Raw genomic sequence first — 23,193 nt, forward strand, 5'->3', positions numbered from 1 at the left:
TGGTGCCTTGGCTGTATTGACCGGCTATGGGATATGCCGGTGGTCACACTTGTCTTTTACGAAGAAGAAGCACCGAGTGACGCTGGTTGTCATTCTAGCTCTGCTGTGTGGCAGCGTAAATAGTCCCCTTTCTAACCAACCTGGTGGGAAAAGTCAATATCCCATCAGCAGAGGAGGTAAACACATCAGGAGCGATGCCCTCTCCCTTCCTCCCCTGCTCCTTATTCCGGCAGCTCTTGAAATGTGCTCCCCAGTCAGCACCTGCGCTTGTGTCATTCACACGCGCGGGTGCCGGCCTGCTGCTCTGGCCTGCCGGGAGGCGAGGCGGCCGCCACTGCTCCGGGCCATTGTTGTGTATTCCCAGACTCGGATAATTAGAACTTTCCAAGTGTCTTTCTATAGTCTGCTACCGGTGCCTGCGTGCTTGCCTCAATATCTATCATTTATCTATCTATCTATCTATCTATCTATCTATCTCTCCCTTTCCCTCCCCTCCCCCTCCCTCTCCCCCTCTCCCCTCGCCTCTCTTTTTCCACCCCCCCTTCAGCATTTAAATCCTCTCCACAAAACTTTTTGTTGTTGTTTTATTGAAAGGCAATTGATGTAATTTAGAAAAGGTTGTGGAGAACAAATGGGAATGTGTAGCTAAGGAACAAAAATCTTGAGACCCAGCTTTAGTTTTCCGGGTATTTTGTAGGCTTCAGTGTCACTCTGTTGTTTCAGTGGGGATTTCCTTTTTGTGCTTGATGTGCACTCCCTTCCGTGTTTGCTTCCCGATGCTTTCCTATTCCGGGGCTCTGGGCAGCCTGGCTCCGCACAGGCCGGCATCTGGGGCCTGCGCATCTGGGAGCCCTAACCGCAGGGTGGGGTGAGGGGGGTGCACAAGTGAGCCTGTCCTCCCAAGTGTGGACTCAGGGTTCTGGATACCTGGGCTTGCGCTTCTTGATCCCGGATTTCCAGCTGTATCACCTCGGGTGAGTGACTTAACCTCCCACTTTCCTCAGCCACCAAATGGGGATTTAAAAAAATTGCAGTCGGCCTCTCCAAACACCTGACAGGGTTCCTGAGCAGCTTTGAACCAAAACTGTGTTGTCTTCAGCGTCCTGGGCAAGGGTGCCTCCTCTAGGGATCACCCTGATCGTCCAAAGATCAGACCTCGGCGTCTGGCCCTACTGCTCCTCTAAACAAGTGTAGAGGTAGCAGGCTCTGGGGAGGGAAAGGAAGGATCTGCCGTCAGGCTGTAGTGCCCCTTGCAGAATGGGAAGGCTGGAGAGGAATGGGTGGAAGCAGCAGGAAACACAGGAATGGCTGCGTCATACCCAGAGTTCACAGGCATACAGTGTGGACGATGACCAGGAAATCTCACCAACGGACAGGTGCTCTCCAGACAGCCTACCCCTCACTGAGCTCTTTGAGCAGAGGAGTTTTGTACGGCAGAGGGACACAGCTCGGAGGGCCTGAAAGCCAACTGGGCCCAGCTGCTCCAGGGAGTTTGCTCTGAGAGGCTCTGGCTTCCCTTGAGACAAAGTATTTCCCGCCACATCCATACTTTGCAGGCAGTTGCATGCAGATGCTCGACAGCGCTGCGAGAGTGGTGGCTGCAGGTGGAGTTCACCTTGGCTGCTGCACACAGGCCTGCCACCTGCAGCTCGCATCGCGGAGCGTGGCCCTGCCCGTCCCTCGTCCCTCGGTGCGCCGAGTCAGCTAGGTGGTGAGAAGTGGCGGGCAGGGTAAAGGAGGAAAGGCGTCCACAGAGGACCGCAGGGGTCCCACCTGCCCCCCCACCCCTGGGCGTGGGACTGGCCCTGGGTGTAGACCAGCAACAGGACCGTGAGGATATCCGAGAAGTGGAACTGCAGAGAGAACCCGCACCCTCTTCTCTAGTGCTTGGCAAATAAATGCTGAATGGTCTTTAAAGGTGCAGCCTGTGAGACTTGTAAACCTTTTATTTTTATTTCTTTTTAGATAAGTTGAAGAAGGTTTTTACCTTAAAAGTTCGTCAGGACTACCAGAAACTCAGGAACACAGCAGAGCAGTTCCTGTCCCGAAGTGGCTACTCGGAAGTGAACCTCAGCAAACTCTTCGCAGACTGTGCTGTGAGGCCCTGAGGGAACCCCAGAAGTGGGGGGGGCGGGGGGAGGAAGACGCCCAGCTTCCTGGCACCTCCACGCCAAACTGCTTCTCCGGCATCAGTTTCCTTGAGGACTGCATCTCCTGTTTGTGTGCGTGTGGCTGGGGAGGGGCGTTCCCGGCCCGCCACGGCCCCCCACCTACCACGTCAGAGCGTCAGAGAGCGTCAGAAGAACCTTCCTATTACAACCTGGCCCTTACTGTTGAAAAGTCGGCCTAGAGCCCTTCGCAAAGCGGGGGAAGGGCGAGCTGCTTGGGATTTGGGACTGGATTTCTAGGGGAGGGGCCGGTGAGGGAGGAGAAATTAATTGAGAGTGGCTGGAATGCAAGGGACCCCGCGCTTTGCCCCAGGGCCTTCAGCCGAGATGCCCCCAGAGATTTATGAAGCCTGGTAGGAGCGCTAACATTTTGCCTTTTCACACGCCAATTAAACCCCGTCTGAACCCAACTGTTGCCCCAGCCGCTGGCTCCAGGAGTGGCTGCCCTTTTCAGTCTTGTCTTTTATATAGGTAGCCGAGGGGGGAGATAGAGAAGCCTTGCATTTACTAAATAGATTAAACAGAGCTTACTTGTTTATTGAATCGCTCCAAAGTTGCACGTGCACACACACACACACACACACACACACACACTGGACAGGTGTTTTACATTCACATTCCTTTTTTCCCCCTTAAGTAGAAAGTCCAGGTTAAGGTTTATGTAGTAGGAAAACACATTTAAAATAATTTGATAACCTATAACAATTCCTTTAAAATGTGTAGAAGACGGGGCAAAGATCATTGTGCTATATTCAGAAGAAATTGGGAGGAGGTTTGGTTAATTGGCCCAGGTGCTGTTTTGTGTTGGGGGGGATTGTTTTGTTTTGTTTTCCCATTTCCTCACACTGGTGCCTCTTCGCCGGAAGCCATATGTATTTCAGAATAGCGATCTTCCCATTTTACATTATTGGTAAGATTATACTAACAAAATCTATTTCCCCTGTACACTGTATTTTTTTCTCAAATGTCTACCTGTTTTTCTAAAAGAAAAATATGTTGTACTGTTTTTTCTCTACTTAAATAAAGTTTTCTGAAAGGAAAGTAGTTGCAGTGAATCTTTATCAGGTACACAATGTTGGCTAGAGGTGGCAGCCAGGAGTAAGGGATGCCCAGAGGCCATCCCCTTCCCAGACCTCCGCCAGCTCCACTTCAGCTCAGAGATGCCCGAGTGATGTATGTCCAAATGTCCTGAGCCACATTTGGGAGAATTCCTGTGGCCTTTGGGTACTTTAAGAGATGAAGTAAAGGGATCCCTGGGTGGCGCAGCGGTTTAGCGCCTGCCTTTGGCCCAGGGCGCGATCCTGGAGACCTGGGATCGAATCCCACGTCGGGCTCCCGGTACATGGAGCCTGCTTCTCCCTCTGCCTATGTCTCTGCCTCTCTCTCTCTCTCTCTCTCTCTCTCTCTCTCTCTCTCTCGGACTATCATAAATAAATAAAAATTTTAAAAAATTTAAAAAAAAGAGATGAAGTAAGGTTTCTCATGTGCTTCACTGACTTAGATGACCAAAGAGCTAAACCAAGAGCCCAGTGGTGTCTTATGTTTGGAGAGCAAGACCAATGGCTCCTGGGAGAAAGGCCCCCCACAGGAGGATGGTCACCCAGCATGGACACTAGTGGAGTCCCCTTGTTAAAGCAGTGGAGATGACACTGTCTTCTATCTTGCTTTGCTTTCTCTTATCTCTCCCTCACTTTCTCCCCTCTTATATTCAGGTTCTAAGCAGAGACACTTTGGGTGCAGGCCCCTGTCAGTTAATTAATGCCTTGGTACCCCAGGCTCCCCGACCTGTCACAAGTGGGAGCAGCCATCTTGCTTTGGGAAACTAAGTAGTGTGGTTTTCACTGTTTTTGTCATAGAAGGTTCTAGAGATGGTTCTTCAATGTGTGCTTCTGGAGCCCATGCTCCCATGTTGCTTTCTGAAGAGAAGACGTGTTTTCCTTGGTTTCTGGAACCTGGGGTTATGGTAAAGACAAATAGAGAGTTATCCTGAACTTGGTCATCAAGAAATTCCAGGACACTCAGATAACTTCTTACTGTTCTGTCTCTTGTCTCTGCATCTAGCTGGCAAGCACTGTGAGGGCAGGACCTATTTCGGAAGCAGGTCTATAGAAAGTTAGACATAGCATGGCACGGCCCCCAAAATAGCTAATGCAGCCAGAGGTGCTTTCTCATTCAGATCTATAACTCCAGGTTAGTGAACGTGCTTTTCTGGGAGGGACATATAGAGAATTTTACAGAGAGCTGGAACTGGAACTTTGATTAAAAATTCTAGGAACGGGTGGCTCAGCAGTTGAGCGGCTGCCTTTGGCTCGGGGCATGATCCCGGGGTCCTGGGATCGAGTTCCGCATCGGGCTCCCTGCATGGAGCCTGCTTCTCCCTCTGCCTATATCTCTGCCCTTCTCTTTCTGTGTCTCTCATGAATAAATAAATATATAAGTATTCAGGAAAAAAAGAATTCCAGTGGATCTCTCTGTTAGAACTCTGGAGAAGCACTCACTTTTCTCCGAGAAAGGTTTCTACTCCTTGATTTTTGTCAGTTGATAGGGCAGTGGGTGGGACGGTGCAGAAAAGCCACCCACTTCTTTGCGAGGGGGAGCCTACCCACATGTCTCCACAGACTCCTGGGCCAGAATCTTAAGCTCAAGTGCTAACGGATGGAACAAGCCGGGTTCACGCTACAGAGTGGCAGGGACTGCGCTGAACCAGAGTGGGCGCGTCCTGTCCAAAGAGGGCAGAGGTTACTCAGTGATGCTGGAAGGGATGGAGCCCAGAGTGGCCACATGATCCGGTTTTCAAGAGAAGCCAGGGATCCAGATACTCCATAAAGTGTCTCAATTTCTAAGCTTTGGCAACTAATCTTTTAAAATTTTGAACACTGGGCCAGACTAAACCTCTGGGCCAAATTTTACCTGGGCCTTTACCTGGGTTGGGAAATGATACCCTAAAAAAAAAAAAACCTGCTCTTTTCAGTCCCAGGCCTCTGAAAAGGGCACCTCTCCTGTTGAATGTAGGCGGTAGGATCTGCCTACACAGGGTGGACATTTATCTTGGACACCACTCTCTACCTCTCCACTCTCCTTCCTTCCTGGGGGCATGGGGGAGGCCAGAAGTTGAAAATGCTACACAGATCATGCTCAATATTTTAATTTGTCCAGGAAACACAGTTAACCTTGTGACTCTTGCCCAAGACATGGGGGCTAATCAAAAGTTCACAGATGGGGGTTCGGAAAGGATGTTGAACGGGGACGAATTCACTGCCCTCCACCCCCACCCCCTTCTCTTGCCCAGCCCACCTCTTCCTCATCCAACACACGCAAACATCAACACACCTTTTCAAACACGTCGTTGAAATTAATTTGGTAGGAGATGCAAAGATAAGGACACTCCAGAAACAAATTTCCCTGTTTTGTGTCAGGGTTTTAAGAAAAACACACCGAGCCCCAGCCCCTCGATTCAGTGCTCCCATCCCAAACTTAAAGCTACCTTGCCTTCCTCTCCCTCTCCCTCTCTCTCTCTCATTCTCCCTCTCTCGCCCCTCACCTAAATATTTCTTAATTGAACGGTTTGCCGTGGAGCTTCCTTATAGCAGTTTAATAGATGAACTCATCTGAGCCAGCCTCAAATTTCAGATTAAAATTCCTTCATCCCGAAGGCAGCATTATCAGGTTGTTGGAGGCTGTTTTCAAACCTTGGTTTTGAATAGCAGCGGCTCTGCATTAATTTAACCACTAAGCTAATAAGTAGGTTTCGTTTTGTTATGCTAAGCTTTATTGCTTTTCTTTTGATCAGAATGGTGTTGTTGAGCAAAGCAGCAGACAAGGCATTCTTTGATGAGGGAATTAGCGCTCCATTCTTCCTCTATTATTCATAGCACAGTGGAATATGTAAGTACCTGAGGGTGTCAAAGGAGCGCAGGTTCTATTGCAAAGTGCTCGCCTTGTTTCTCTCAATAGCTGACTATGAGATGATAAACCGCTTAATACACTGTGCTAATTGGATGAGAGCAAAAAGAGATGGGAATTAAGGCGAGGCAAAAGGAGAAAGTGCAACCAGCCTTCAATTCACTCTTTCACCACTTTACCAGCACCAAAGGAGGCACAAGCTTTCTATAAGCAGACTAGAGGTTTTGTGCAGAGATAAAATGAACGTGTTAGTGGATTCAAGTAATACACTAATTATTGCACAGTATAAATACCACTACTGGTTTTATAACAGGGAGGTAAACTTCTTTTGAGAGGGTTATAGGATTGCTTGGCAGTGGTGTAGAACCTAATAAGGGCCCAGAGTAATAACCCCCTGGATTAACAAAATTGCTGCTTGTAGAAGTATGATTCAGGCTTTTACGAAGATTTCCGGAGAATGAATAAAAATGACTGAATGACATTTCTTAATGTATAACTGGTAATCGCTCCCTTTTCTTTAAAGGAAAAAAATGTATACTTCAAAGTGGACCATTTAATAACGTCCAGAGACAACACAACTTTCTCCTTTGAAAAATGCTTACCCCCTCCTCCATCAGGTAGCAGGTTTTCTACTCTCTGCCCCCCAGCCAGCCAGCCCCTGGCTGTGAAATATGCAGTTGCTCCGCGGAACGCAGAGTTCCAAAATACCCTTTTAGGCCCCAAGTAAGACCCCCGCCATCCCCACACACTCACTGTTGTGTATACACATGGACACATGCTCACGTACACATTTCTTCCTCTAAACGCAAGTTCCAGGAACCCGTGTATAATTTCCTTCCCTCTGACATCAGCCCCCCCTTCTCTTCCAGTAAGATCTCCGCGCTCACAGTGAACCGAAAAGGAGAGCCAGGGGCGCCTTGTCTCTGGGTTTTACAAATCCAAAACAGTAATCATAAATGTTTGTCCCAAATAGGGAGGGGGAGTGGGCTACTAGGAGAAAAAAATGAGAAACTGGCTGGGGCCGCTCCCGGTGACTTTAGCTAAAGTCTGAGTTTCGAGTCCCGAGGTGTCCCAAACCTTGTCCAGTAGTGCCGCATCTCCTGCCTTCCCCACCAACAAGCCTACGATGCCCGCCCCGACGGCCGCCGCGCAGGCCATGGGAAGTTGGTGGCAGAAGAAAGCAGGGGCACCTTTGATGCTACTATGCCAATATTCCGCCCTCCTTGCCTTTCCTCCCAGGGCCTCATCCAGATCTGGCCGGCCTGTCTGAAAATGTAGCAAGTTAACTTTCGGCTTCCCCTCTTCCTTCCCACAGAGGCTCCCAATCACCCCTCATCCCGACTCTGTAGGGGTGGCCCTGGGAAAGCAGGTGGCGGGCATTCCGCCCTGGACGTGCTAGGGGATGGCCATGCCCCCTTCGCAGGGGCTCTCCTGAACTCCCCTGGGCTCGGCATGCCCTCCTCCACGGTGGAAGAGGTTTGCTTAAGGTTGGGGGGGTCAGCCGCTCCCAGCATTGTGACCGCGTTCCCAGATATTGGGGCCAAATTGGGTTGCCATTCATTAATAATGCTCACAATAAGATTAAATCATTCTGGAAAATCTCATAAAATCCCCCTAAGTACGCTCCAGTGGCTCTTTCCAATCCCCATCATTCAGCACTTGGGGAGGTTTGGAAGGAGAAGAAAATTGGTTTCTTTGCTTTTAATGCTGCTTTGAAAAGATACTCAGAGTTTGTCATGCGTGACATGTCACATGTTTAATGTGGACTTGCTGGAAGTCAGGGGGTCTTTAGCGTGTGATATTTATGGGGAATATTAAGTGCAGAATGAGGTCCCTCCAGCTGGGGAAAGTTGAAAGAATAGGAGGCCCGGGACCCGGCTTGTTTGCGGCATCAGAATGACATAGGATTAAGAGTTTGTAAAACAAGGCGAGGGGTTCTCATTGGCCAGTAATAAATGTAATCCTTGGAGGTAATTTCACGCAATTTGCTTCTGCTCCATGGAAGGGTCAAATGAGAAAAAATGACTTAAAAAAGAGTTCATTAACAGGAAGAATGGTACTGTTTCTCGTATACCATCCAACTGGCAGCCTGGAGAGGACAAAAAGCCGGACCTAAACAAAAAGCCAAAATCGACGGAAAATTGATATTGACCAGCAAAAAAAAAAAAAAAAAAAAAAAGTCCTTTCCCTCACGCCCTCAATCCTCGCCTGCACTCCCCCATCCCCACCTCCAAACTCCAGAGTAACCCCGGCCATCCCAGGGGAAGGGCCTTCACACCAGGACAGCCTGTGGAGCCTAGAGGTTTCAGGCACTCAGATCTCCAGGGGGACGTTCTAGAAAGTTCCCGCCGGGCCCGTTCAACTCGTGAGGTCTACGTGGGCGCCAGGGCCTAGGGAAGGTGGCTGGCGGCCTGCGTCCCGTGCCCCAGGCCGGGCTTCTGGTCTCGAGCTCCCGCCCTCGACAGTCCAGAGCCGGGGCGCGTCGCCGAGGCCCCCCCGACGGCCCGGGGCGCGCTCCCCGACGTCCCCAGCAGGCGGGCGCTCGGCCTTTCCGGGCCCGGCGGGCGAGCCGAGGAGCCCGGCCGAGCGCCGCAGCTGCCGGGCGGCTGACCCGTCCCCGAGTCGCCGCCGCCCTCGGCCCGCCCCCGCACCTGCCCGTCGGCCGCGCACACTGGCGCCCCCCGCCGCCCGGGGACCCCCCCCCGCAGGGCGCGGCCGGAGCGCACGGAGCCCGACGGCCCCGGGACTCGCCCCCGCCCCCGCGGCGCCCGACTGGCCCGCGGCCTGGGGGGGCGGCTGGCACCCGCGCCCGGGAGTCACGCCGCGGCAGCACCCCCACCCCGCCGCCGCCCGCCCCTCTCCCCAAAGGTCCGGCGCGCTAATTACTACAAATTGAAACTAATTAAGCTTCTCTTCCCTTTCCCATCACCCCGGGAGCGTCGGCGAGACCCGGCCCCCGCGGGCGGGCGCACCCCGCGGTCACCGGGAGGGGCGCCCGGGGGCCGCGGGGAGGGAGAAGCTACGGTTCCCGGCGCGGGGGGGGGGGGGGCGCCGACGGGGTTACACGTCGCGAATCCGCTCGGGTCTCCTCAAGAAACCCGAGTTGTTTAGATTTTTTTTAATGTATACATTTGCCAATGCCTGGATAAGTGATGTAATGACATTTGTCGAGTTAAGATCTGCCACTTGGATACCCCTCACCGCCTTTCCATCACGGTGTCTGCCTCTTCTCTCTCCCTCTCCCCCTTCCTCTCCCTCGCACACGCACACGCACACGCGCGCGCACCCCCTCCCCGCGGGCACACCGGGGAGCCCGCCCCTCGCAGCTCTCGCCAACGCCGGCATCTCGGACTCGGCACTTCCTCGCTACGTGGCACTTGCCACGAACAGTTCCCCTCACCCTCCGAGCCCAGACCCCCAGACCCCCGCTAGCTTCAAACTTCTGTCTCCAGCAGGAGCCCCGCCGCCGGTGCACCCCCCGCAGGCCCCCAGCGCCCCCCCCCCCCCCGCTGCGGCGTGCCCCGGGCTGAGGTGTGGCGGGAAGCCCCGCGGCCGCGTCCTTAACCTAAGCGGGGAAACCTGAATCCCCCCAGGGAGCCCGTCCAGCCCGGGGGCCTGGGCCGGGAGAAGCCGAGGAGGTGCCGGGCGCCGGGGCCCACCCCTGGCCTCTGGGGGGCCCCTCTGCTGACCCCTCAGCGCCCGCACAGAGCATTCACACTTCCTTTTGTTAAACATATAATTTTTTTTTTTATTTTGAGCGTGACACTTCTCCACTAGATAGCAAGGAAAAGTGATAACAATTACACATTACACAAAAGTACTGTACCATTGCCTTTATCTTGAAGGTTTCGGAAGCCTCTACAGTTAATAAGTTAAATAAAGGGCTTGAGTACATAAATATTTGTCTAGGAACCCTACCGTATCTACAACACAGTAAGAATCTACAGGAGGACAAACTTTTACCATACCACGCTGAGTGCAATTGCGTTATAACATTTCAAATATACAAAGCTCTGTTCTTTTTTTTTTAATAACAATGGTATGTACAGAATCAATAATCACAGTTTGGTGACTTCAACAGTCCATATTCTAGCAGAGTATTTCCCTTTGGTTTGATATAAAAACCTTGGTTGGTGTATGATAAAGAAGAGAACAAGAACAAGACGCCCCTTTCTGTTAAGTGCACTGTTAGCTATCTTACAGATTCTCATTCGCTTCCCTGGCCCTGGCTTCACACCGGGGCCCACGCAGGGGAGATCAACTTAGAGCGCCAAAATGCTGTTTAAAGGAAGAAATAAAATAAAAAGCTAAGTGGGGTGCCGGGAGGGAGAGAGGTTGGGTTTGTTTTTTTTTGTTTGTTTTTCTTTTTTTTTTTTTTTAACTCTTTTAACTTCAATACCAGGCGTCTTGGAGAGAAAACCTCCCCGATGCTTTCAGCAAAGTAAGAACGGGAGCGAGTGGACGCTGGAGAGGGCGCGAGGTTGGCAGTGGCGGGGCGGGGCGGGGCGGGGCGGGGGACAGCCGGCCGAGGAGGTGCCACGTCCGGTAGCGCCGGGGCTGCCTTGCCCGCGTCCAGGCAGCTGCGAAGGCGGCCGCGCTCTCTCAGTGCCGTCTCGGGAGTGTGCTGGTCCTCTGTTTCCATTTGGTCTTGAGTGGTGCTGAGTGAGGTGACCTTTCGGGGTGCGCCCGGGGCGCGAGGGAGGAGGGCAGCCTTTAGCACACCTCCTTGCCCGTGCTGGTGCCCGGCAGGATGTTGAGCTGCGTGAGCTGCGCGGCGTGCTCCTTGGCCTTGAGCCTCAGCGCCGCTATGCTAGACGCGCGTCTGTCTGCGGCCGCGGTGGCCGGGTCGGCCAGCGCGCCCGACGCCACCGCGCCCTCCACGGCCGGCGTGGGCTGTCTCAGGAGCGCGGCCGCGGTCGACGCGCTGGTCAGGGGGGCCATGGTGGAAAAGAGCCTGCGGGGAGAGCAAAGAGCGCGGTCACGGCCTCGGGAGCTGAGCGGTGGCCGCCGCCTCCCAGCAGCCGAGCCGAGGGCCGCGAGCGTGCGCGGGGGCGGCGGGGGCGTGTGCGGGGGGCTGCGGCGCCCGGGGGCCTTTCCTGGAGCGGGGGGCCACGCGGGCAAGGCCAAGGGGCCAGGCACCCCGAGGGCCCGGAGCCGGGGCGCAGGCGGGTCCTGGGGCCCCAAAGCCAACGGCGCGGGCGCCTGGATCGTGTGGCTTCGCCTAAGAAGGGGGTGAATTCTCGGGCCGGAGCTCCAAGGGCCAGGAGGGGGAGGCAGAGCGACAAAGGAGAAGAGGACACGGGGGGGGGGGCTGGGATCAAGCCCCACCGAGACCCACGCTGCTGACTTCGCGCTCTCCCCGGGGCGCCTCCGCCCACGGGGCCGCCCTCCCGCGCCAGCCCGGGACCGCGAGGTGGGGGCGGGGGCGCCGCCTGCTGACTTCCGCTGCACCGGCCGCCCCGCGTGGGGCGCGGCGACACTCCCTCCCATCGCCGCCCCTTGCCCCAGAGAGCCCCCGAACCCCGCGACCTCGCGCGCGGTGCACGGCGACGCCCAAGCCTGGCCCCCCAAGCCTGGGACCCCGGTCCGTGCCGCCAACTCCGGGCGGCGCCGGGATTGCTTCTCACGGCGCCTCCACCCCCTTCGCACCGCACTGCGGCCCTGCGGCTGAGGCCAGAGCCCCTCCAAACCCCCCACGCTCCCCCTCCTTCCCCCCCAGGGCTCTGGCTCCAAACTCCCGCAGGGCCAACTCGGAGTTTCCAGGATTAGAAATGAGCACACCTGGCTTCGAGGGGGGGAGCGGGAGGCTCCCCCCCAGCCACCCCCCACGCCCTCAGGCCCCCCCACCGCACTGCTCTTGCAGCCTCCCCAAATCTCCCAGTCGGGCACTCCAGCCGGGCTTCGCCAGCTTTTACAAGTCACTTGTCGGAAGGGAAAGGGGGCGGGCGGGGGGGCGGGGGTGGGTTTCGGGGGACACACGACTTAAAGTTGTTCTCCCAGAAAAAACAATACAGTGTGGCCTGGAGAGGGTGTAAGATGCCCTGGTTCCATTGGTAAACTGAGTCACTAACTACACTTCAATGCCCTCTCGCTGTTTATTTTATTGGTTTGTTACATGAAACTACTTTTACTTAGCGTCTTTTTTTGAAACTTTTCTCTAAAGATGATTTTTGTTAAGTGGCTGCGCAGTTGGATGAATCTATTATTTCTTTGTTCTCCCAAAGAGAGATCATTGAAGCTGCATTCAGTTTTATTTTCACTGCACTTTCCAACTTAATACATCCCTCCTTTGTTTCTTTGTCTGGGTGATAATACAGACTTTTTATTTCATCATTCGATGTTCACTTAAAGAAAGGGAATTATAATATACGATGGACTGTTTCTTTTATTTCGTTGTCTTGTGCCGCGCTGAGGGTCGGGGGGTTGCACATATGGGGGTACGGTTGGCAGCGGGTCACTTGAGTGACAGGGAAGTTAGAGTCTGGGGAAGAAGAAAGAATTCTTTGCACCCAGAGGGCCCGTGGCTCCCGGGCTCGTGTGGAAACCAGAGCTGTGTTCCTCTGCCAGGCTTTGGAGCATGGGGAAGGATTTTTGCAAAAAAAAAAAAAAAAGGCTGACAGTCATCCCAGCTCTGCAGGCTACACCTGCACACGTTTACACACAGACCACCTATGGCCCCGGCGGCTGGTGCCTTCCGTGGTACTTTTACAGCTTTCCCTGAGCACTCCCAGTCGTCACGGTTGTTGGCACTGCCACCGCCCTCCCCTCTGCTCCTGGCCCCAACTCATTCCCTTCGAGATCCACACAGTTTGAAGCAAAAAAAATTAGAGAGTATTTTCTTTGGCTAAATCTGAGGGTTGGCCAAAGAGCGAAGACGTGCGTAGCCGCTGCCGGTCTCCCGCCTCCGGCCTCCTCCCTGCCCCCAGGCCGTGTGCGTGCGAGAGACAGACAGACAGACTCCCCGAGGCCGCGCGTTACCTGCCGAACGCCGGGCTGATGAAGGCCGGGTGTCGGAACACGGCGGCTCCGAGGAAAGTGCTCAGGCCCAGCGGCGCCCCGCTGGGCGGCAGGCTGGCCGAGCCCGGAGGCGGAGGGAGGCTCGGGAAGGCGGCGGCGGCGGCGGCGGCGGCGGCCGTCCAGGCCGAGTCGAGCGCGGGGTGGTGCGGCGGGAAGGGGCTGGCGTCCAGGTAGGGGCTCAGCGGGTGCGTGGCCGACAGCGGCCCCGGGAAGGGCAGCCCCGGGGGGTGGGTCTGCGCGCCCGCCTTCTCCCGCTTGCGCCACTTCGCCCGACGGTTCTGGAACCAGACCTGCGAGGCGGAGAGAGCCGGGTCGGCGGCGGGGCTCCGGGGGCGGCGGGCGCTCGGGCCTCCCCCCCCCCCCCCCCCGCGCCCTCCCCTCGGCGGAGGCCGGCGCCCACTCGCCCCCCGGGGCCTCGGCTGACTCAGAGCCGCCCCCCGCCCCGGGGCCAGACGGACGCGAAAAGGAGCCCAAACTTAGAGCCGGCGGGAGACAGGGGGCGAGCAGGGCCTTTCCAGCGCACATTTGGAATAGCCTAGTTCCTTGCCAAGTTGGAAGAAAGCGGTCCCCGGTGTTTAGAGTTGGGGAAACTGAGGTTTAACCGTCTCCGCTGCCACCTGCTCACTGTGCATCTTTAGGCACGTCGCTTAAACCTCTCAACCTCAGTTTTCTAATCTGTAAAATGGTGATAATAAAACTTTACTCATAAGGCTGTTGATGTGGAATGAATAAAATACAGCATGTGCAAGCTCGCCTTGGGCAGTGACTCTTGGCGGGGGGCAGCCACCCAGAGATGGCCACACGTCAGCCCTCTGCTGCGCATCAGCTGTTTTCGCCTGTTTCAGGTTTACCCAGGAGCCCGCAAAGTCCCTGCTGTGTTGAAAAGGGGGTCTCGGGGAGGCGGTTCACTTATTCTTTCCAGAAATAGTTCTTGAACACCCAAGAGCACTAAGCTGGATTCGGGAGCTTGGGGAAAACTAGGAGGGAGGGAAGAAATGCCCCAGCAAACAAGTCTACGTTGTAGCGGGGAAGTCCTCTGGGAAAGGAAACCTGGGGCCTGGCGGCCTGCTATCTGCAGGGGCTCACTGCTGGGCCTGGTTCCACCCAGGAAGGCGCCGACTGCCAGGCCCGGGTATGCAGCAATCCCTGGACAAACAGAAATCAGGGTGCAGGCTACCTGTCGACCCCACACATCTTCAGAGCTAACAGGTCGTTTATTTCTTTGCGGGACTTGGTTTAAAGAGGTTATTTAAATAAGACAGTTCCAGGCTTGCGGGAGGTTTCCAGCACAAGGTATCTTCCTAATTGTTAATAGAAAGCAGTTTTACTGGAGACCTTTACCTGAAATGTGGCAGCTACCATGGTCTAAAAATAACTCCCAGGAGCATGAAATTATTTTTATGTGACCTGCTCATCACACCCACAGCTAATAATATATGCTCCTTCTCCCCTGAAGGCATTAATATTTTTAGGCTTGGGTTGATGCCTGCACACAAGTCTAAAAATTAAGAATGAACTCCAGGGCTATACAGAGTTATATTAAAATATAATGTAAGTGATCCCCGAGGAATTTGTGTGTGTGTGTGTGTGTATGTGTGTGTTTGATATATACACACTGTAGGTTGTCTTACTAGCACTGGTATCTAAGCTTGGCTTGACTTCTAGACAGCCACCTAGGGCAAGAGAAATCCAGAATCCACACCGGTCGATTATTTAAAATTCCGCTGAAAAGGGGCCCATCCGTAAGATTCCACAGCCCTCAAGTAATCTATCTGTGAATGGGAGAAACACTCTAGTGTGGAAATTCAGAGGCTTGAAAAGGTAAGACTCGATGGGACCAGGCTGGGTGGGCAGCTTTTGTGTATCCAAATCTGTCTAGACGAGAATATCCTATCCGCCACTCCTCGATGCCAGTGAAAGGAGTAAAGGAGGGGAGGAGGCAGTGGATGCAGAATGCCCTCAAAGAACGTGGAAACCTTTTCCAGACAGATCGTCTCTCCCGGCTCCACTGCAATCATCAAGATGTCCCCCTGCAATTCCTCATTATTGAATTAATACCTCTGAGGCCCCCCAAAGGTAAACGAAAGGACTCTAATAATTCATATTCACTTAATTACATCTTCTCTGGTGAATAGGGAGAGAGGAGAAGGGGAGGGGGCGCTCTCTGTCTTTTTAAAAGTTATTTAACTTTCCCACGACTCGTTCCCCTGAGCTGAAAATACGGAGTTGCTGTCACATCTCTGTTTGACAATGGAGAAATGTGTCAACAGAAAGGAGGGGACAGGCCTCATCATTAGCCCTCTAATGCAAGAAGCTGTTGTGTATTAAATGAGCCATATGGAATTTATTGTGCTTTATCAGCGCTTGATTTTGACTGTAAAGTGATTCACTCAGCTCCTAACCCAGGGACATCTGTTTTCTGTTGGCCATCGGGGCTGCCCAGTGTTGATCGTCTCTTTGGTTATGAGGCCCGGGTTGGGAAATGCACTCTGGTATGGGGCTGCAGACACCTTTAATAGCATTGCACTCGCTCCCTATTAGATCAATGTGCGCTCATTGCTATAAAAAATGGGAAATCAAATAGCATTAGCCAGCTCCTTGTGCGGGCGGAGGGGAAATCAAACAGCATTTTGCCTTCAAATGGCCCTGTTTGTTCTAGCACTAAGTGGGCTTTTATGAAGCCCGATTGGAGACTTAATCGCAGCCAAATACCTGCTTGGAGCTGAGCGGATTTGTCTAACAACCAAATCCATGCTCCATCCCATTATTTCAATCAGGAGAAGTCAGTCCTCCGATTGTTTCCTCCAGGGGCTGTGGAACAGGGGAGGGGGGGGGTGCGGTGGGGGGTAGCTCCTGACAGCAGCGCAGGGACTCTGAGACCCCTCTTCTGGTCCCGGACCCCTTCCTCAGGGCTCCCAAACCCAGAGATCTTCCCCTCCAACCTCCCAGGTCTTCACATTTTCATCTTTTTTGTGCATGAGGGTTTGAGTCTATTTTTCTGATTCTGTTTCTCTTCGTTTTATAAAGGGGGCCTCATCCCACCACAATCCATTGGCTCCCTCTCTCTCCCACCCTTCCCCCTACCCCTCCCTCTCCCTCTCCCTCCTCCCTCTCTGTGGGCAGCTCACCTGGACTCGGGCCTCAGTCAAATCCAGCCTCATGGCCAATTCCTCCCTAGAAGAAAGCGACACAGACAGGAGGTCACATCAGGCTCCAACAAGCCCTTCTCAAGCCACTTTCCCCTTGCTAGCAGGCCTCCTCTGTCAGGGTCTCCCCTGGCTGCCTGCCCTCACCCCCAAACATATGGGCATCTCATGATCCCTTCCCCACCAAAGTGCCTACTATTTGGTTGAAAACAAAAACCTACGACACGTTGCTGGAGATGGGATATTACACTGTAGCATCCTATATTCAAAAGTGACAAGGGTGGCTTCTTGAGTCTATAAGCCTAACTGGGCCCTCGGATTCGCCCTCATTCTCCCTGAAGCCAGAGTTAGACAAGAAACACGCACACGATGCTCACAGCCTGTTCTGTCCTAATGGTACCTGGGACAAGTACTCATGCAAAATTTGTTTTCCTGCCCTCGGTGTCTTTCTGCCTTTAAAATTTTTTCCAGTCTCCCTCCTCCTCCCCCCTCCCGCTTTTCTCTCTCCATCTCCAGCTCTTCGCCTTTCCTTCCATCTCCCTACCACCCCCCCACCCCCCTCCCCGCCTCCCTCCCTCTTCCCCTTAGGTCATACTCCCCATTACCCTCTGGAGATACGTTAAGCTTGTTAAGAGTTCAGTGGGGTAATTTTTTGATTAAACAAAATTCTGCGCACCTCCTGACTCCAGTGCCCACTACAAACCCTGCCCATCTCAGGGGGAGTCAATTGAATGAAACCCTACCCCGTCATTGCAGTTATTACTGCGACAATTAAGGCAAATAGGAAACCATTAAGATGCTGTAAAATGGCTTACGACCTGTTTACCAAAAATCTGAGCTCCAGAGAATAATCGGCTCTACCCCCGCTAATATGAAAGACTGGGGGCTGCTCCAGCCTGGGACCCAGGGTTGCACTGTTGGCAGGCCCCCTCATCCACACCCGAAACTTCGGTTCCCTAAAGTGCTTTCCGTTGCCCCTGCTGCAGGGAGCACCAGCAAATCTGAACCGGCACTTTAGGCTGGCTTCCTGCCTGAGCCAAGGGGCTCTAAATAAGCCCGAAGAGGAGCTGCCCCCCCCACATACTGTGGTTCCACCCCGAGAAGCCAAAGGAGGGCAGACCTGGATGCCAACTGACACCTCCTCATTTTCTCCTGTTGAAATACACGTGTCACAAATGCAAAAGGCAGATCGGCCAGTTAGCTATTTGATAGCACACACTGATTTTAAAATGTATGTTCTTTTTTAAAGATGTTGAAGGGACGGGATGATCCAGAGGAGGACCAACTTTAGCTCGAGGGACGATCAAGTTTAGTGTCTGCCAGCATCAGATCCACACTTTTCCATTACTGATTAGGAGAGAGTTTGGCAATTACTTGCCAGATCAACACCACTTTAGAGTTGGCTCGGGCCTCCTGAGGTCTGAGCAGCGATTTCTCCTCCGGTTCAAAGGGGCGGGCAGCTTTCCACTTCTAAAATGCATATTGAAAAGCTGCACACGTCTTGAGCGAAGGAGCTGCCCGCGCCCCAGGAGCCCTGCGCCAGGCAGACCCCCTTCCCTTCCTTCCTACCCAGCTGAAGGAAGTTTGCCCTGAGCCTGGCTCCTCGCGGGAGCCCAGCCGGTGGCCCGGGGGTGGGAGGGGAAGGCCCTCAGTCCGGCCAGCGCCCCACGTTGGATGAACGAGTCATCCAAGGGTCCGGTCATCTCACCTCTTTCCCCAAAACACTCAGGCAAGAGGGACCTGGAGCGGGACCAGGCGGAAACCCCGGCTGGACGACAGTCCAAAGAGAAAAATCCCCCAGCTGCGCGGTCGCCTGTCGGCCGGGCTGCCGGCAATCACGGCCCGGCCCTGCAAGCCCGCGCACTTTAACGCACCGCCGGGCTTGCGGGGGGGCGGGACAGTGGGGAGAGGCGAAGATTCCGGCTGCTGCCCCGCAGACGTGCAGGCACCAAACCCTGCCCAGTTCCGACTCCCCTCCGTTATTTCAGAAGTCCTCAAACGGCAGAACTTGAATCTTTTGAAAGGCCTTTCCCGCGGGCGCGGGCTCCAGCTTCCCTGAACGGCGAAAGCGTAACCGATACCCACCGGGCTCCGGGGCAGCGGGCGGGGGTGGCGGGCGCGCACCACACAGCGGCCAAAAATAGCCCGGGGCTCGGCCGGGGACCGGCGGCCACCGCAGCGCCTGGGGGCCGGCGTACGTGCCCTGGGTGCGCGCGCCTGCAAGCTGGCGCTCTCGGGCCCTCTCTGGAGAGGCCATTCCTAACTAAAACTTGTCATTTGAAAAAAAAAATTAAACTGGAGAGACTTGGGGAAGGCAAGAGATCCCAGTCCAAACTTAAAACCCGGAGGAGGGGTGGGGCTGGGGGTGGGTAGTGTTTAGTGAGCAGCGGTGGGTGCGACGGGAGGGCACACCTGAGCCGAGTCCGGGAGCCAAGTCCCGGCCCCAACCCGGGGCCCCGGGCCGCCCGCCTTCCCCTCCGGGCCCGCTCGCGCTCTCCGCCGGCCGCCGCCACGGCCGGCCCGCTCTCGTACCTGGTGAAGACGTCTGGGTAGTGCGTCTTCTGGAAGGCCCGCTCCAGTTCCTCCAGCTGGTAGCTGGTGAACGTGGTGCGGTAGCGCCGCTGCTTGCGCTTCAGCAGCCCCTCCTCCGAGTCGCTGCCCGCAGACAGGCACACGCTGTCCTCGCCGTCCTTGCCCTCGGCGTCCTCCGGGTGCAGCAGCAGCTCCTCCTTGGGCGATAGCTCCCCGCCCTCTGTGGCCACGGCGGCGGCGGCGGCGGCGGCGGCGGCGGCGGCGGCCACCGCGCCAGTGGCGGCCACGGCGCAGCGCCGGGGCTCCTTGAGCAGCGCGCGGGCGTCGTCCTCCAGCAGCTCCTCCTCGTCGTCCTCCAACAGCTCCTCTTCTTCGTCTTCGTCCTCTTCATCCTCCAGCAGCTCCTCCTCGTCGTCCTCGGCGCCCGTACCGCCACCCGCCGCCGGGGCGCCACCGGGGCCGCTGGCCGCGCCGAGGCGCTCGTCCGGGTGCGCGGCGCCCCCCGGGCCACCCAGCTCGTCCAGCGCGGGCGGTGGCGGCACGAAGGGCGCCCCGTTCTCGCGGTACGACTTGCTGCGGCTGATGCTCACCTGCGGTGCCTGGCTGATCTTGAGCGTGTCCCAGGCCGCGGCGGCCGCCGCCGCGGCGGCCACGGCGGCCCCCGCGCCGTCCGGCCGCTCCCCGGGCCGCGCGGTTGGCGGCGGCGGCGGCGGGGCCTCCCCGCGCGGACCCGCCGTGGCCGTGGCCGCAGCCGCCGCCGCCGCGGCCGCCGCGGCCGCCGCCGCCGCCGCGCCCTGCAGGAGGCGGCCCCCGCCCGGGCCGTACAGGCGCCGCAGCTTGGGCGGCAGGTGCAGCTCAGCCTCGAACGGGGCGCCGCTGCCCTTGGGGGAGCCTGCGGGCAAGGGAGAGCGGTCAGCGCGCCGGCCAGCCGGGCGTCCCCGCCGGGCCGCCGCCCGAGGCCGCCCCTGCGCCGCTCTCGCCCCAGGCCCCGGCCCCCTCCTCCCGCGCGCTCCCGGCCTCGGACCCCCTTCCCCTCTTTCCCCACTTTTCTGGCTTTTTCTGTTTCTTCACGTCTTTCCCTTTCTTTTTCCTTCTCCTTTTTTCTTGTGTCCTCCCTCCGTCCCTCTCGTCTCTCCTTTCCCTCTCCCACTCTTCCTTTCATTTCCTTCCTTCACCTTTCTTTCCCTCCCTTCCTTTCATTTTTACCTTCCTTCTCTCTTTCCTTCTCTACGCGTCTCTCCCTTCCTTTCCTCATCTTTCTCCTCTCCCCCTTCCTTCCTTTTCCTTTTCCCGAGCTTTGCCCACTCGCTCCCCTCCTCCTTTCTTCCTTTCTTTTTCTTTCCCTTTCCTCCCTCTCTCTTCTCTCTCACACTTTTTTCCCTTCCCCATTTCAGGGCAGGGGAGAATCTGAAAACATTCAACAACTTAAAAAAAAAAATACACCACCACCACCCTGAAAACTTGGCGCACGACCTCTGGCTGCCGCTCTGCCACGCAGGCCCAGGCTGGCGACAGGGGCACTGCCCGTGGGCGACCCCTGAGGGGGCTGAGAAGGTGGCCCGGTGGCCCTGAGCGCGGGCCAGCCCGACAGCCCGCAGCGGGAGGGGGCCGGGGGCTCCTTGCACAGAAAGGCAAAGAAAAATCGTCCTGCAGAAAATGGGCTCGGAAGGCCTGGGAGGGGGTTATAAGGGGGTACAACAGGCACAGGTCGCTCTTTCCCTTCGAGGAAGCGCCTGGCACAGGTGCCACTGCAGGCTAAAAAAAGAAAAGGAAAAAGTCAGTTTTATTTTAAACGGCCCCTTCTCGCCATCTGCTCCTGTCTTCCCAGTGGCCCTGCGGCTGGACCGCTGGTTTTTGGATTTGAAAAGAGACCAACCATTCTTTTTCCCTGTGATACTTCTGCGGGCAGCTCAAGGCGAAACTTGAGTGTAACAGGTTCGGGGCAAAATGACGGGTTGTTTTGGAATTTTTAATTTTAGGGGGAAAAAGGCCCCAAAGCCTTAGAAATATTTCAACTCTAGTTTTAAAAATAACACAGCAGAGAAAAAAAATAGCACCCAGAAGCCGAACATTAAATACATTTCAAATACAATAAGGAGCATTTGGGTAATCCCTGGGAGATGTTTTCTGCAAAGCTTGGGTTTAAAAGGTCACAAGTAATCTACAATTAAAAAAAGAAAGAAAGGGCGGAGGGGGGTGGGGGAACACCGCGTATAAAGAAATCTTCCAAAGAGGAAAGACCGAGGCTCACTCTGCCTGGAGACCCCTATTCACAGCTTTAGGGGTTCTTGTCTTCAAGTTGTTACAAGGTCCACCCGGCACCTGCTGTTTCTGACCTGTCGCCCCTCTTCAGAGCACCCCCCAAGGCCACCACACGGAGCATTTAAACGACCTAAAGACCAATACCGAGAATCTAAGCCCCCCTCCCCCCGCCCCCAAGCGAAGCACGGCCTGTGCTTCAGGAAGCTGAGGGGAAGGGAAAGACAGACCCTGGCGAGACGTGTGCCGCTCTTTGAGGCACCAGGCCTCGGAGTTGTTCTCTCTCTTTCCTCCATCTCCAGCTTGATAACCCCAGGCCCCTGGCCCCTGAACATCCAACATCCAAACCGGTGCCCAGCGCTCTTTGCAGGTGCCTGCCGGGCGCAGCCTTACCTTGCACGGCCTTTTCCTGGTCGGCGCGGCTGGCCAGTGGGGCGGGCAAGCTCTGCGCGGCTCCCAGCAGCCGCATTTTGCAAGGGCTCCTTCGGCCCAGGATGCTGTCGATGCAGTAGGAGGAGAGCAAAGTTGGAGATTTACTTTTGCACTCGGGCCTCTCGGAGCAGCCCTCCTCCTGGTACTGATTGCTCATGGCTGGGGCTTTTTCCCTGGACGCAGAGAGCCGGGCCGCTGGCTGCCTCTCCTGGAGGGTGGGATGGATGGGGGTGTGTTGGGGAGTGGGGTTAGATGGCTGTTATAATGGATATTACTGCGATCTCTGTGCCTCTCTGCCTCCCTCGGTTGCTGGCTGCCGGCTCCCGCCCTGCACGCGGCCCCAGCTCGCCCTCTCCGCGCTCAGGACAAGCTGTAACAAGTGTAGTGAGCGGCGGGCGCGGAGCTCTGGAGTCTCTCTCCTCCACGTGCTGAGAGGCGCCCTGTGATTGGCTCTCGCCAGAGGCCGGGCTGCGCCGGGCTGCGGGCTCCGAGCAAAGCCTGGACTGGAGTGCGGAAAGGCCGGCGAGGGGTGGGGGGGCGGTGGCAGAGCTCTAGGAGACGCGGGCACTCGCCCCGAACCGTTTTTTTCCCCCTCTTTTTTATGTTTTTAACTAACAATTCTCTAAGTTCTCCATTTCTTCCTGTAGACTCCCCTTTAGCCCATCAGGGCTGGCCCGTGGCTCTAGCTTCTTCTGATCTCAGGCCTGTGGGTGCCACTTGGGCGACGACGTGCGCCCCTTCCACCAACCAGAGGACCTCGCTTCCTGGAGGCGAGGCCTTGAGGCTCGCGTTCAGACCGACTTGGTACTTTGCAAAGCCAGGGTTGCGCTCCCGGGACAGCCCTTGATCTCGGGGCGCCAGGTCGCCGTCCGCGTTAGGCCCGACGGCCTCCCGGGGGTCAGGGTGCTGGCCGCGAGCCAACAGTTGCTGTCTGGGCGTTCGCTTTCCTCCTGTGGCCCAACGCCCTGAGCTGTTAGCCTCCACCCTGAGCCGAGAGATTGTTCTCGGGTTGGCGGCGTCCCCCAACCTCTCTCACCTCAGTCTTTAACTCTGGAAAAAGTGCCCTTAGGGACAAAGCTGTGCCGAAGGCGCGCGGCCTTCACTAGAGCACCTGCCGGGCAGGACGGGACAGGCGAGTGTCAACTGCGGACGGAGTCTGGGAGGCTCCCCTTCTTCCCAGACTCGCTTCCCTCTTCTTCCCGCAAGTTCGCCTCCATTAGGCGGTCACCCCGAGGCTGGACCCTCTCAGGTCTCGGTGCAGGGAGCGGACCTGTGGGGGCCCCGAGGGCTCCAGGGTGCGAAGGACCCAGGTTCGGCTTCTAGCGTGCGTGAGCGCCTACGATTCTGAATTCTTCGGGCCTGGCTCCCACAGCAAAGGGAAGAGAATGAGCCTGCGGTGAACGCGGCTCTTACCAGACAACTTCCTGCGCGTCCAGCGCTGAGGAATCGAGACCAGCTGGGACTGACATTGGGTCAAACCTGGGCGAGGGGCTTAGCACGGACGTCCCCCTGGCCTGGGTGCAGGGCTCCAGGGCCGGCCAGGGGCCCCGACAATGGCAAGGTGGGGGCGACGGTGGTGGGTGGGAGAGGGGTCGGGGAGGGGGAATCCACGCCGGGTTTTCCGGTCTCAACCCCTTCAATGTGTCAAAGAGAAAAGCGTTTTACAAAGGATTATACTTGAATCACTTACAGTCAGTATTTAAAAATACAAGGATGCATAACTGGGATTTTTTTTT

General features: G+C 56.0%; 2 protein-coding genes across 2 annotated transcripts in view; one reads left to right on the top strand and one right to left on the bottom strand.

Moving 5' to 3' along the window:
• Nucleotides 1-3,209, top strand: part of POLA1 (DNA polymerase alpha 1, catalytic subunit) — a 310,104-nt gene extending 306,895 nt beyond the window's left edge. Inside the window, exon 37 of the mRNA XM_025438940.3 lies at nucleotides 1,966-3,209. Within this exon, the coding sequence (XP_025294725.1) occupies nucleotides 1,966-2,108 (143 nt within the window). The 3' untranslated portion in view covers nucleotides 2,109-3,209. The remainder of the gene's footprint in view (nucleotides 1-1,965) is intronic.
• A 6,584-nt stretch (nucleotides 3,210-9,793) lies between these two features.
• Nucleotides 9,794-22,819, bottom strand: ARX (aristaless related homeobox). Its single transcript, XM_025438950.3, has 5 exons — nucleotides 21,419-22,819; nucleotides 18,767-19,658; nucleotides 16,217-16,262; nucleotides 13,050-13,378; nucleotides 9,794-11,025 (listed from the first exon to the last, which is right to left on the bottom strand). Exons 1-5 carry the CDS (start codon nucleotides 21,612-21,614, stop codon nucleotides 10,785-10,787), a joined length of 1,704 nt encoding a protein of 567 aa, XP_025294735.1. The 5' UTR covers nucleotides 21,615-22,819; the 3' UTR covers nucleotides 9,794-10,784.
• Between the last annotated feature and the right edge of the window lie 374 nt (nucleotides 22,820-23,193).

The sequence above is a fragment of the Canis lupus genome, chromosome X, assembly GCF_003254725.2.
Source record: "Canis lupus dingo isolate Sandy chromosome X, ASM325472v2, whole genome shotgun sequence".
NCBI lineage: Eukaryota > Metazoa > Chordata > Mammalia > Carnivora > Canidae > Canis > Canis lupus.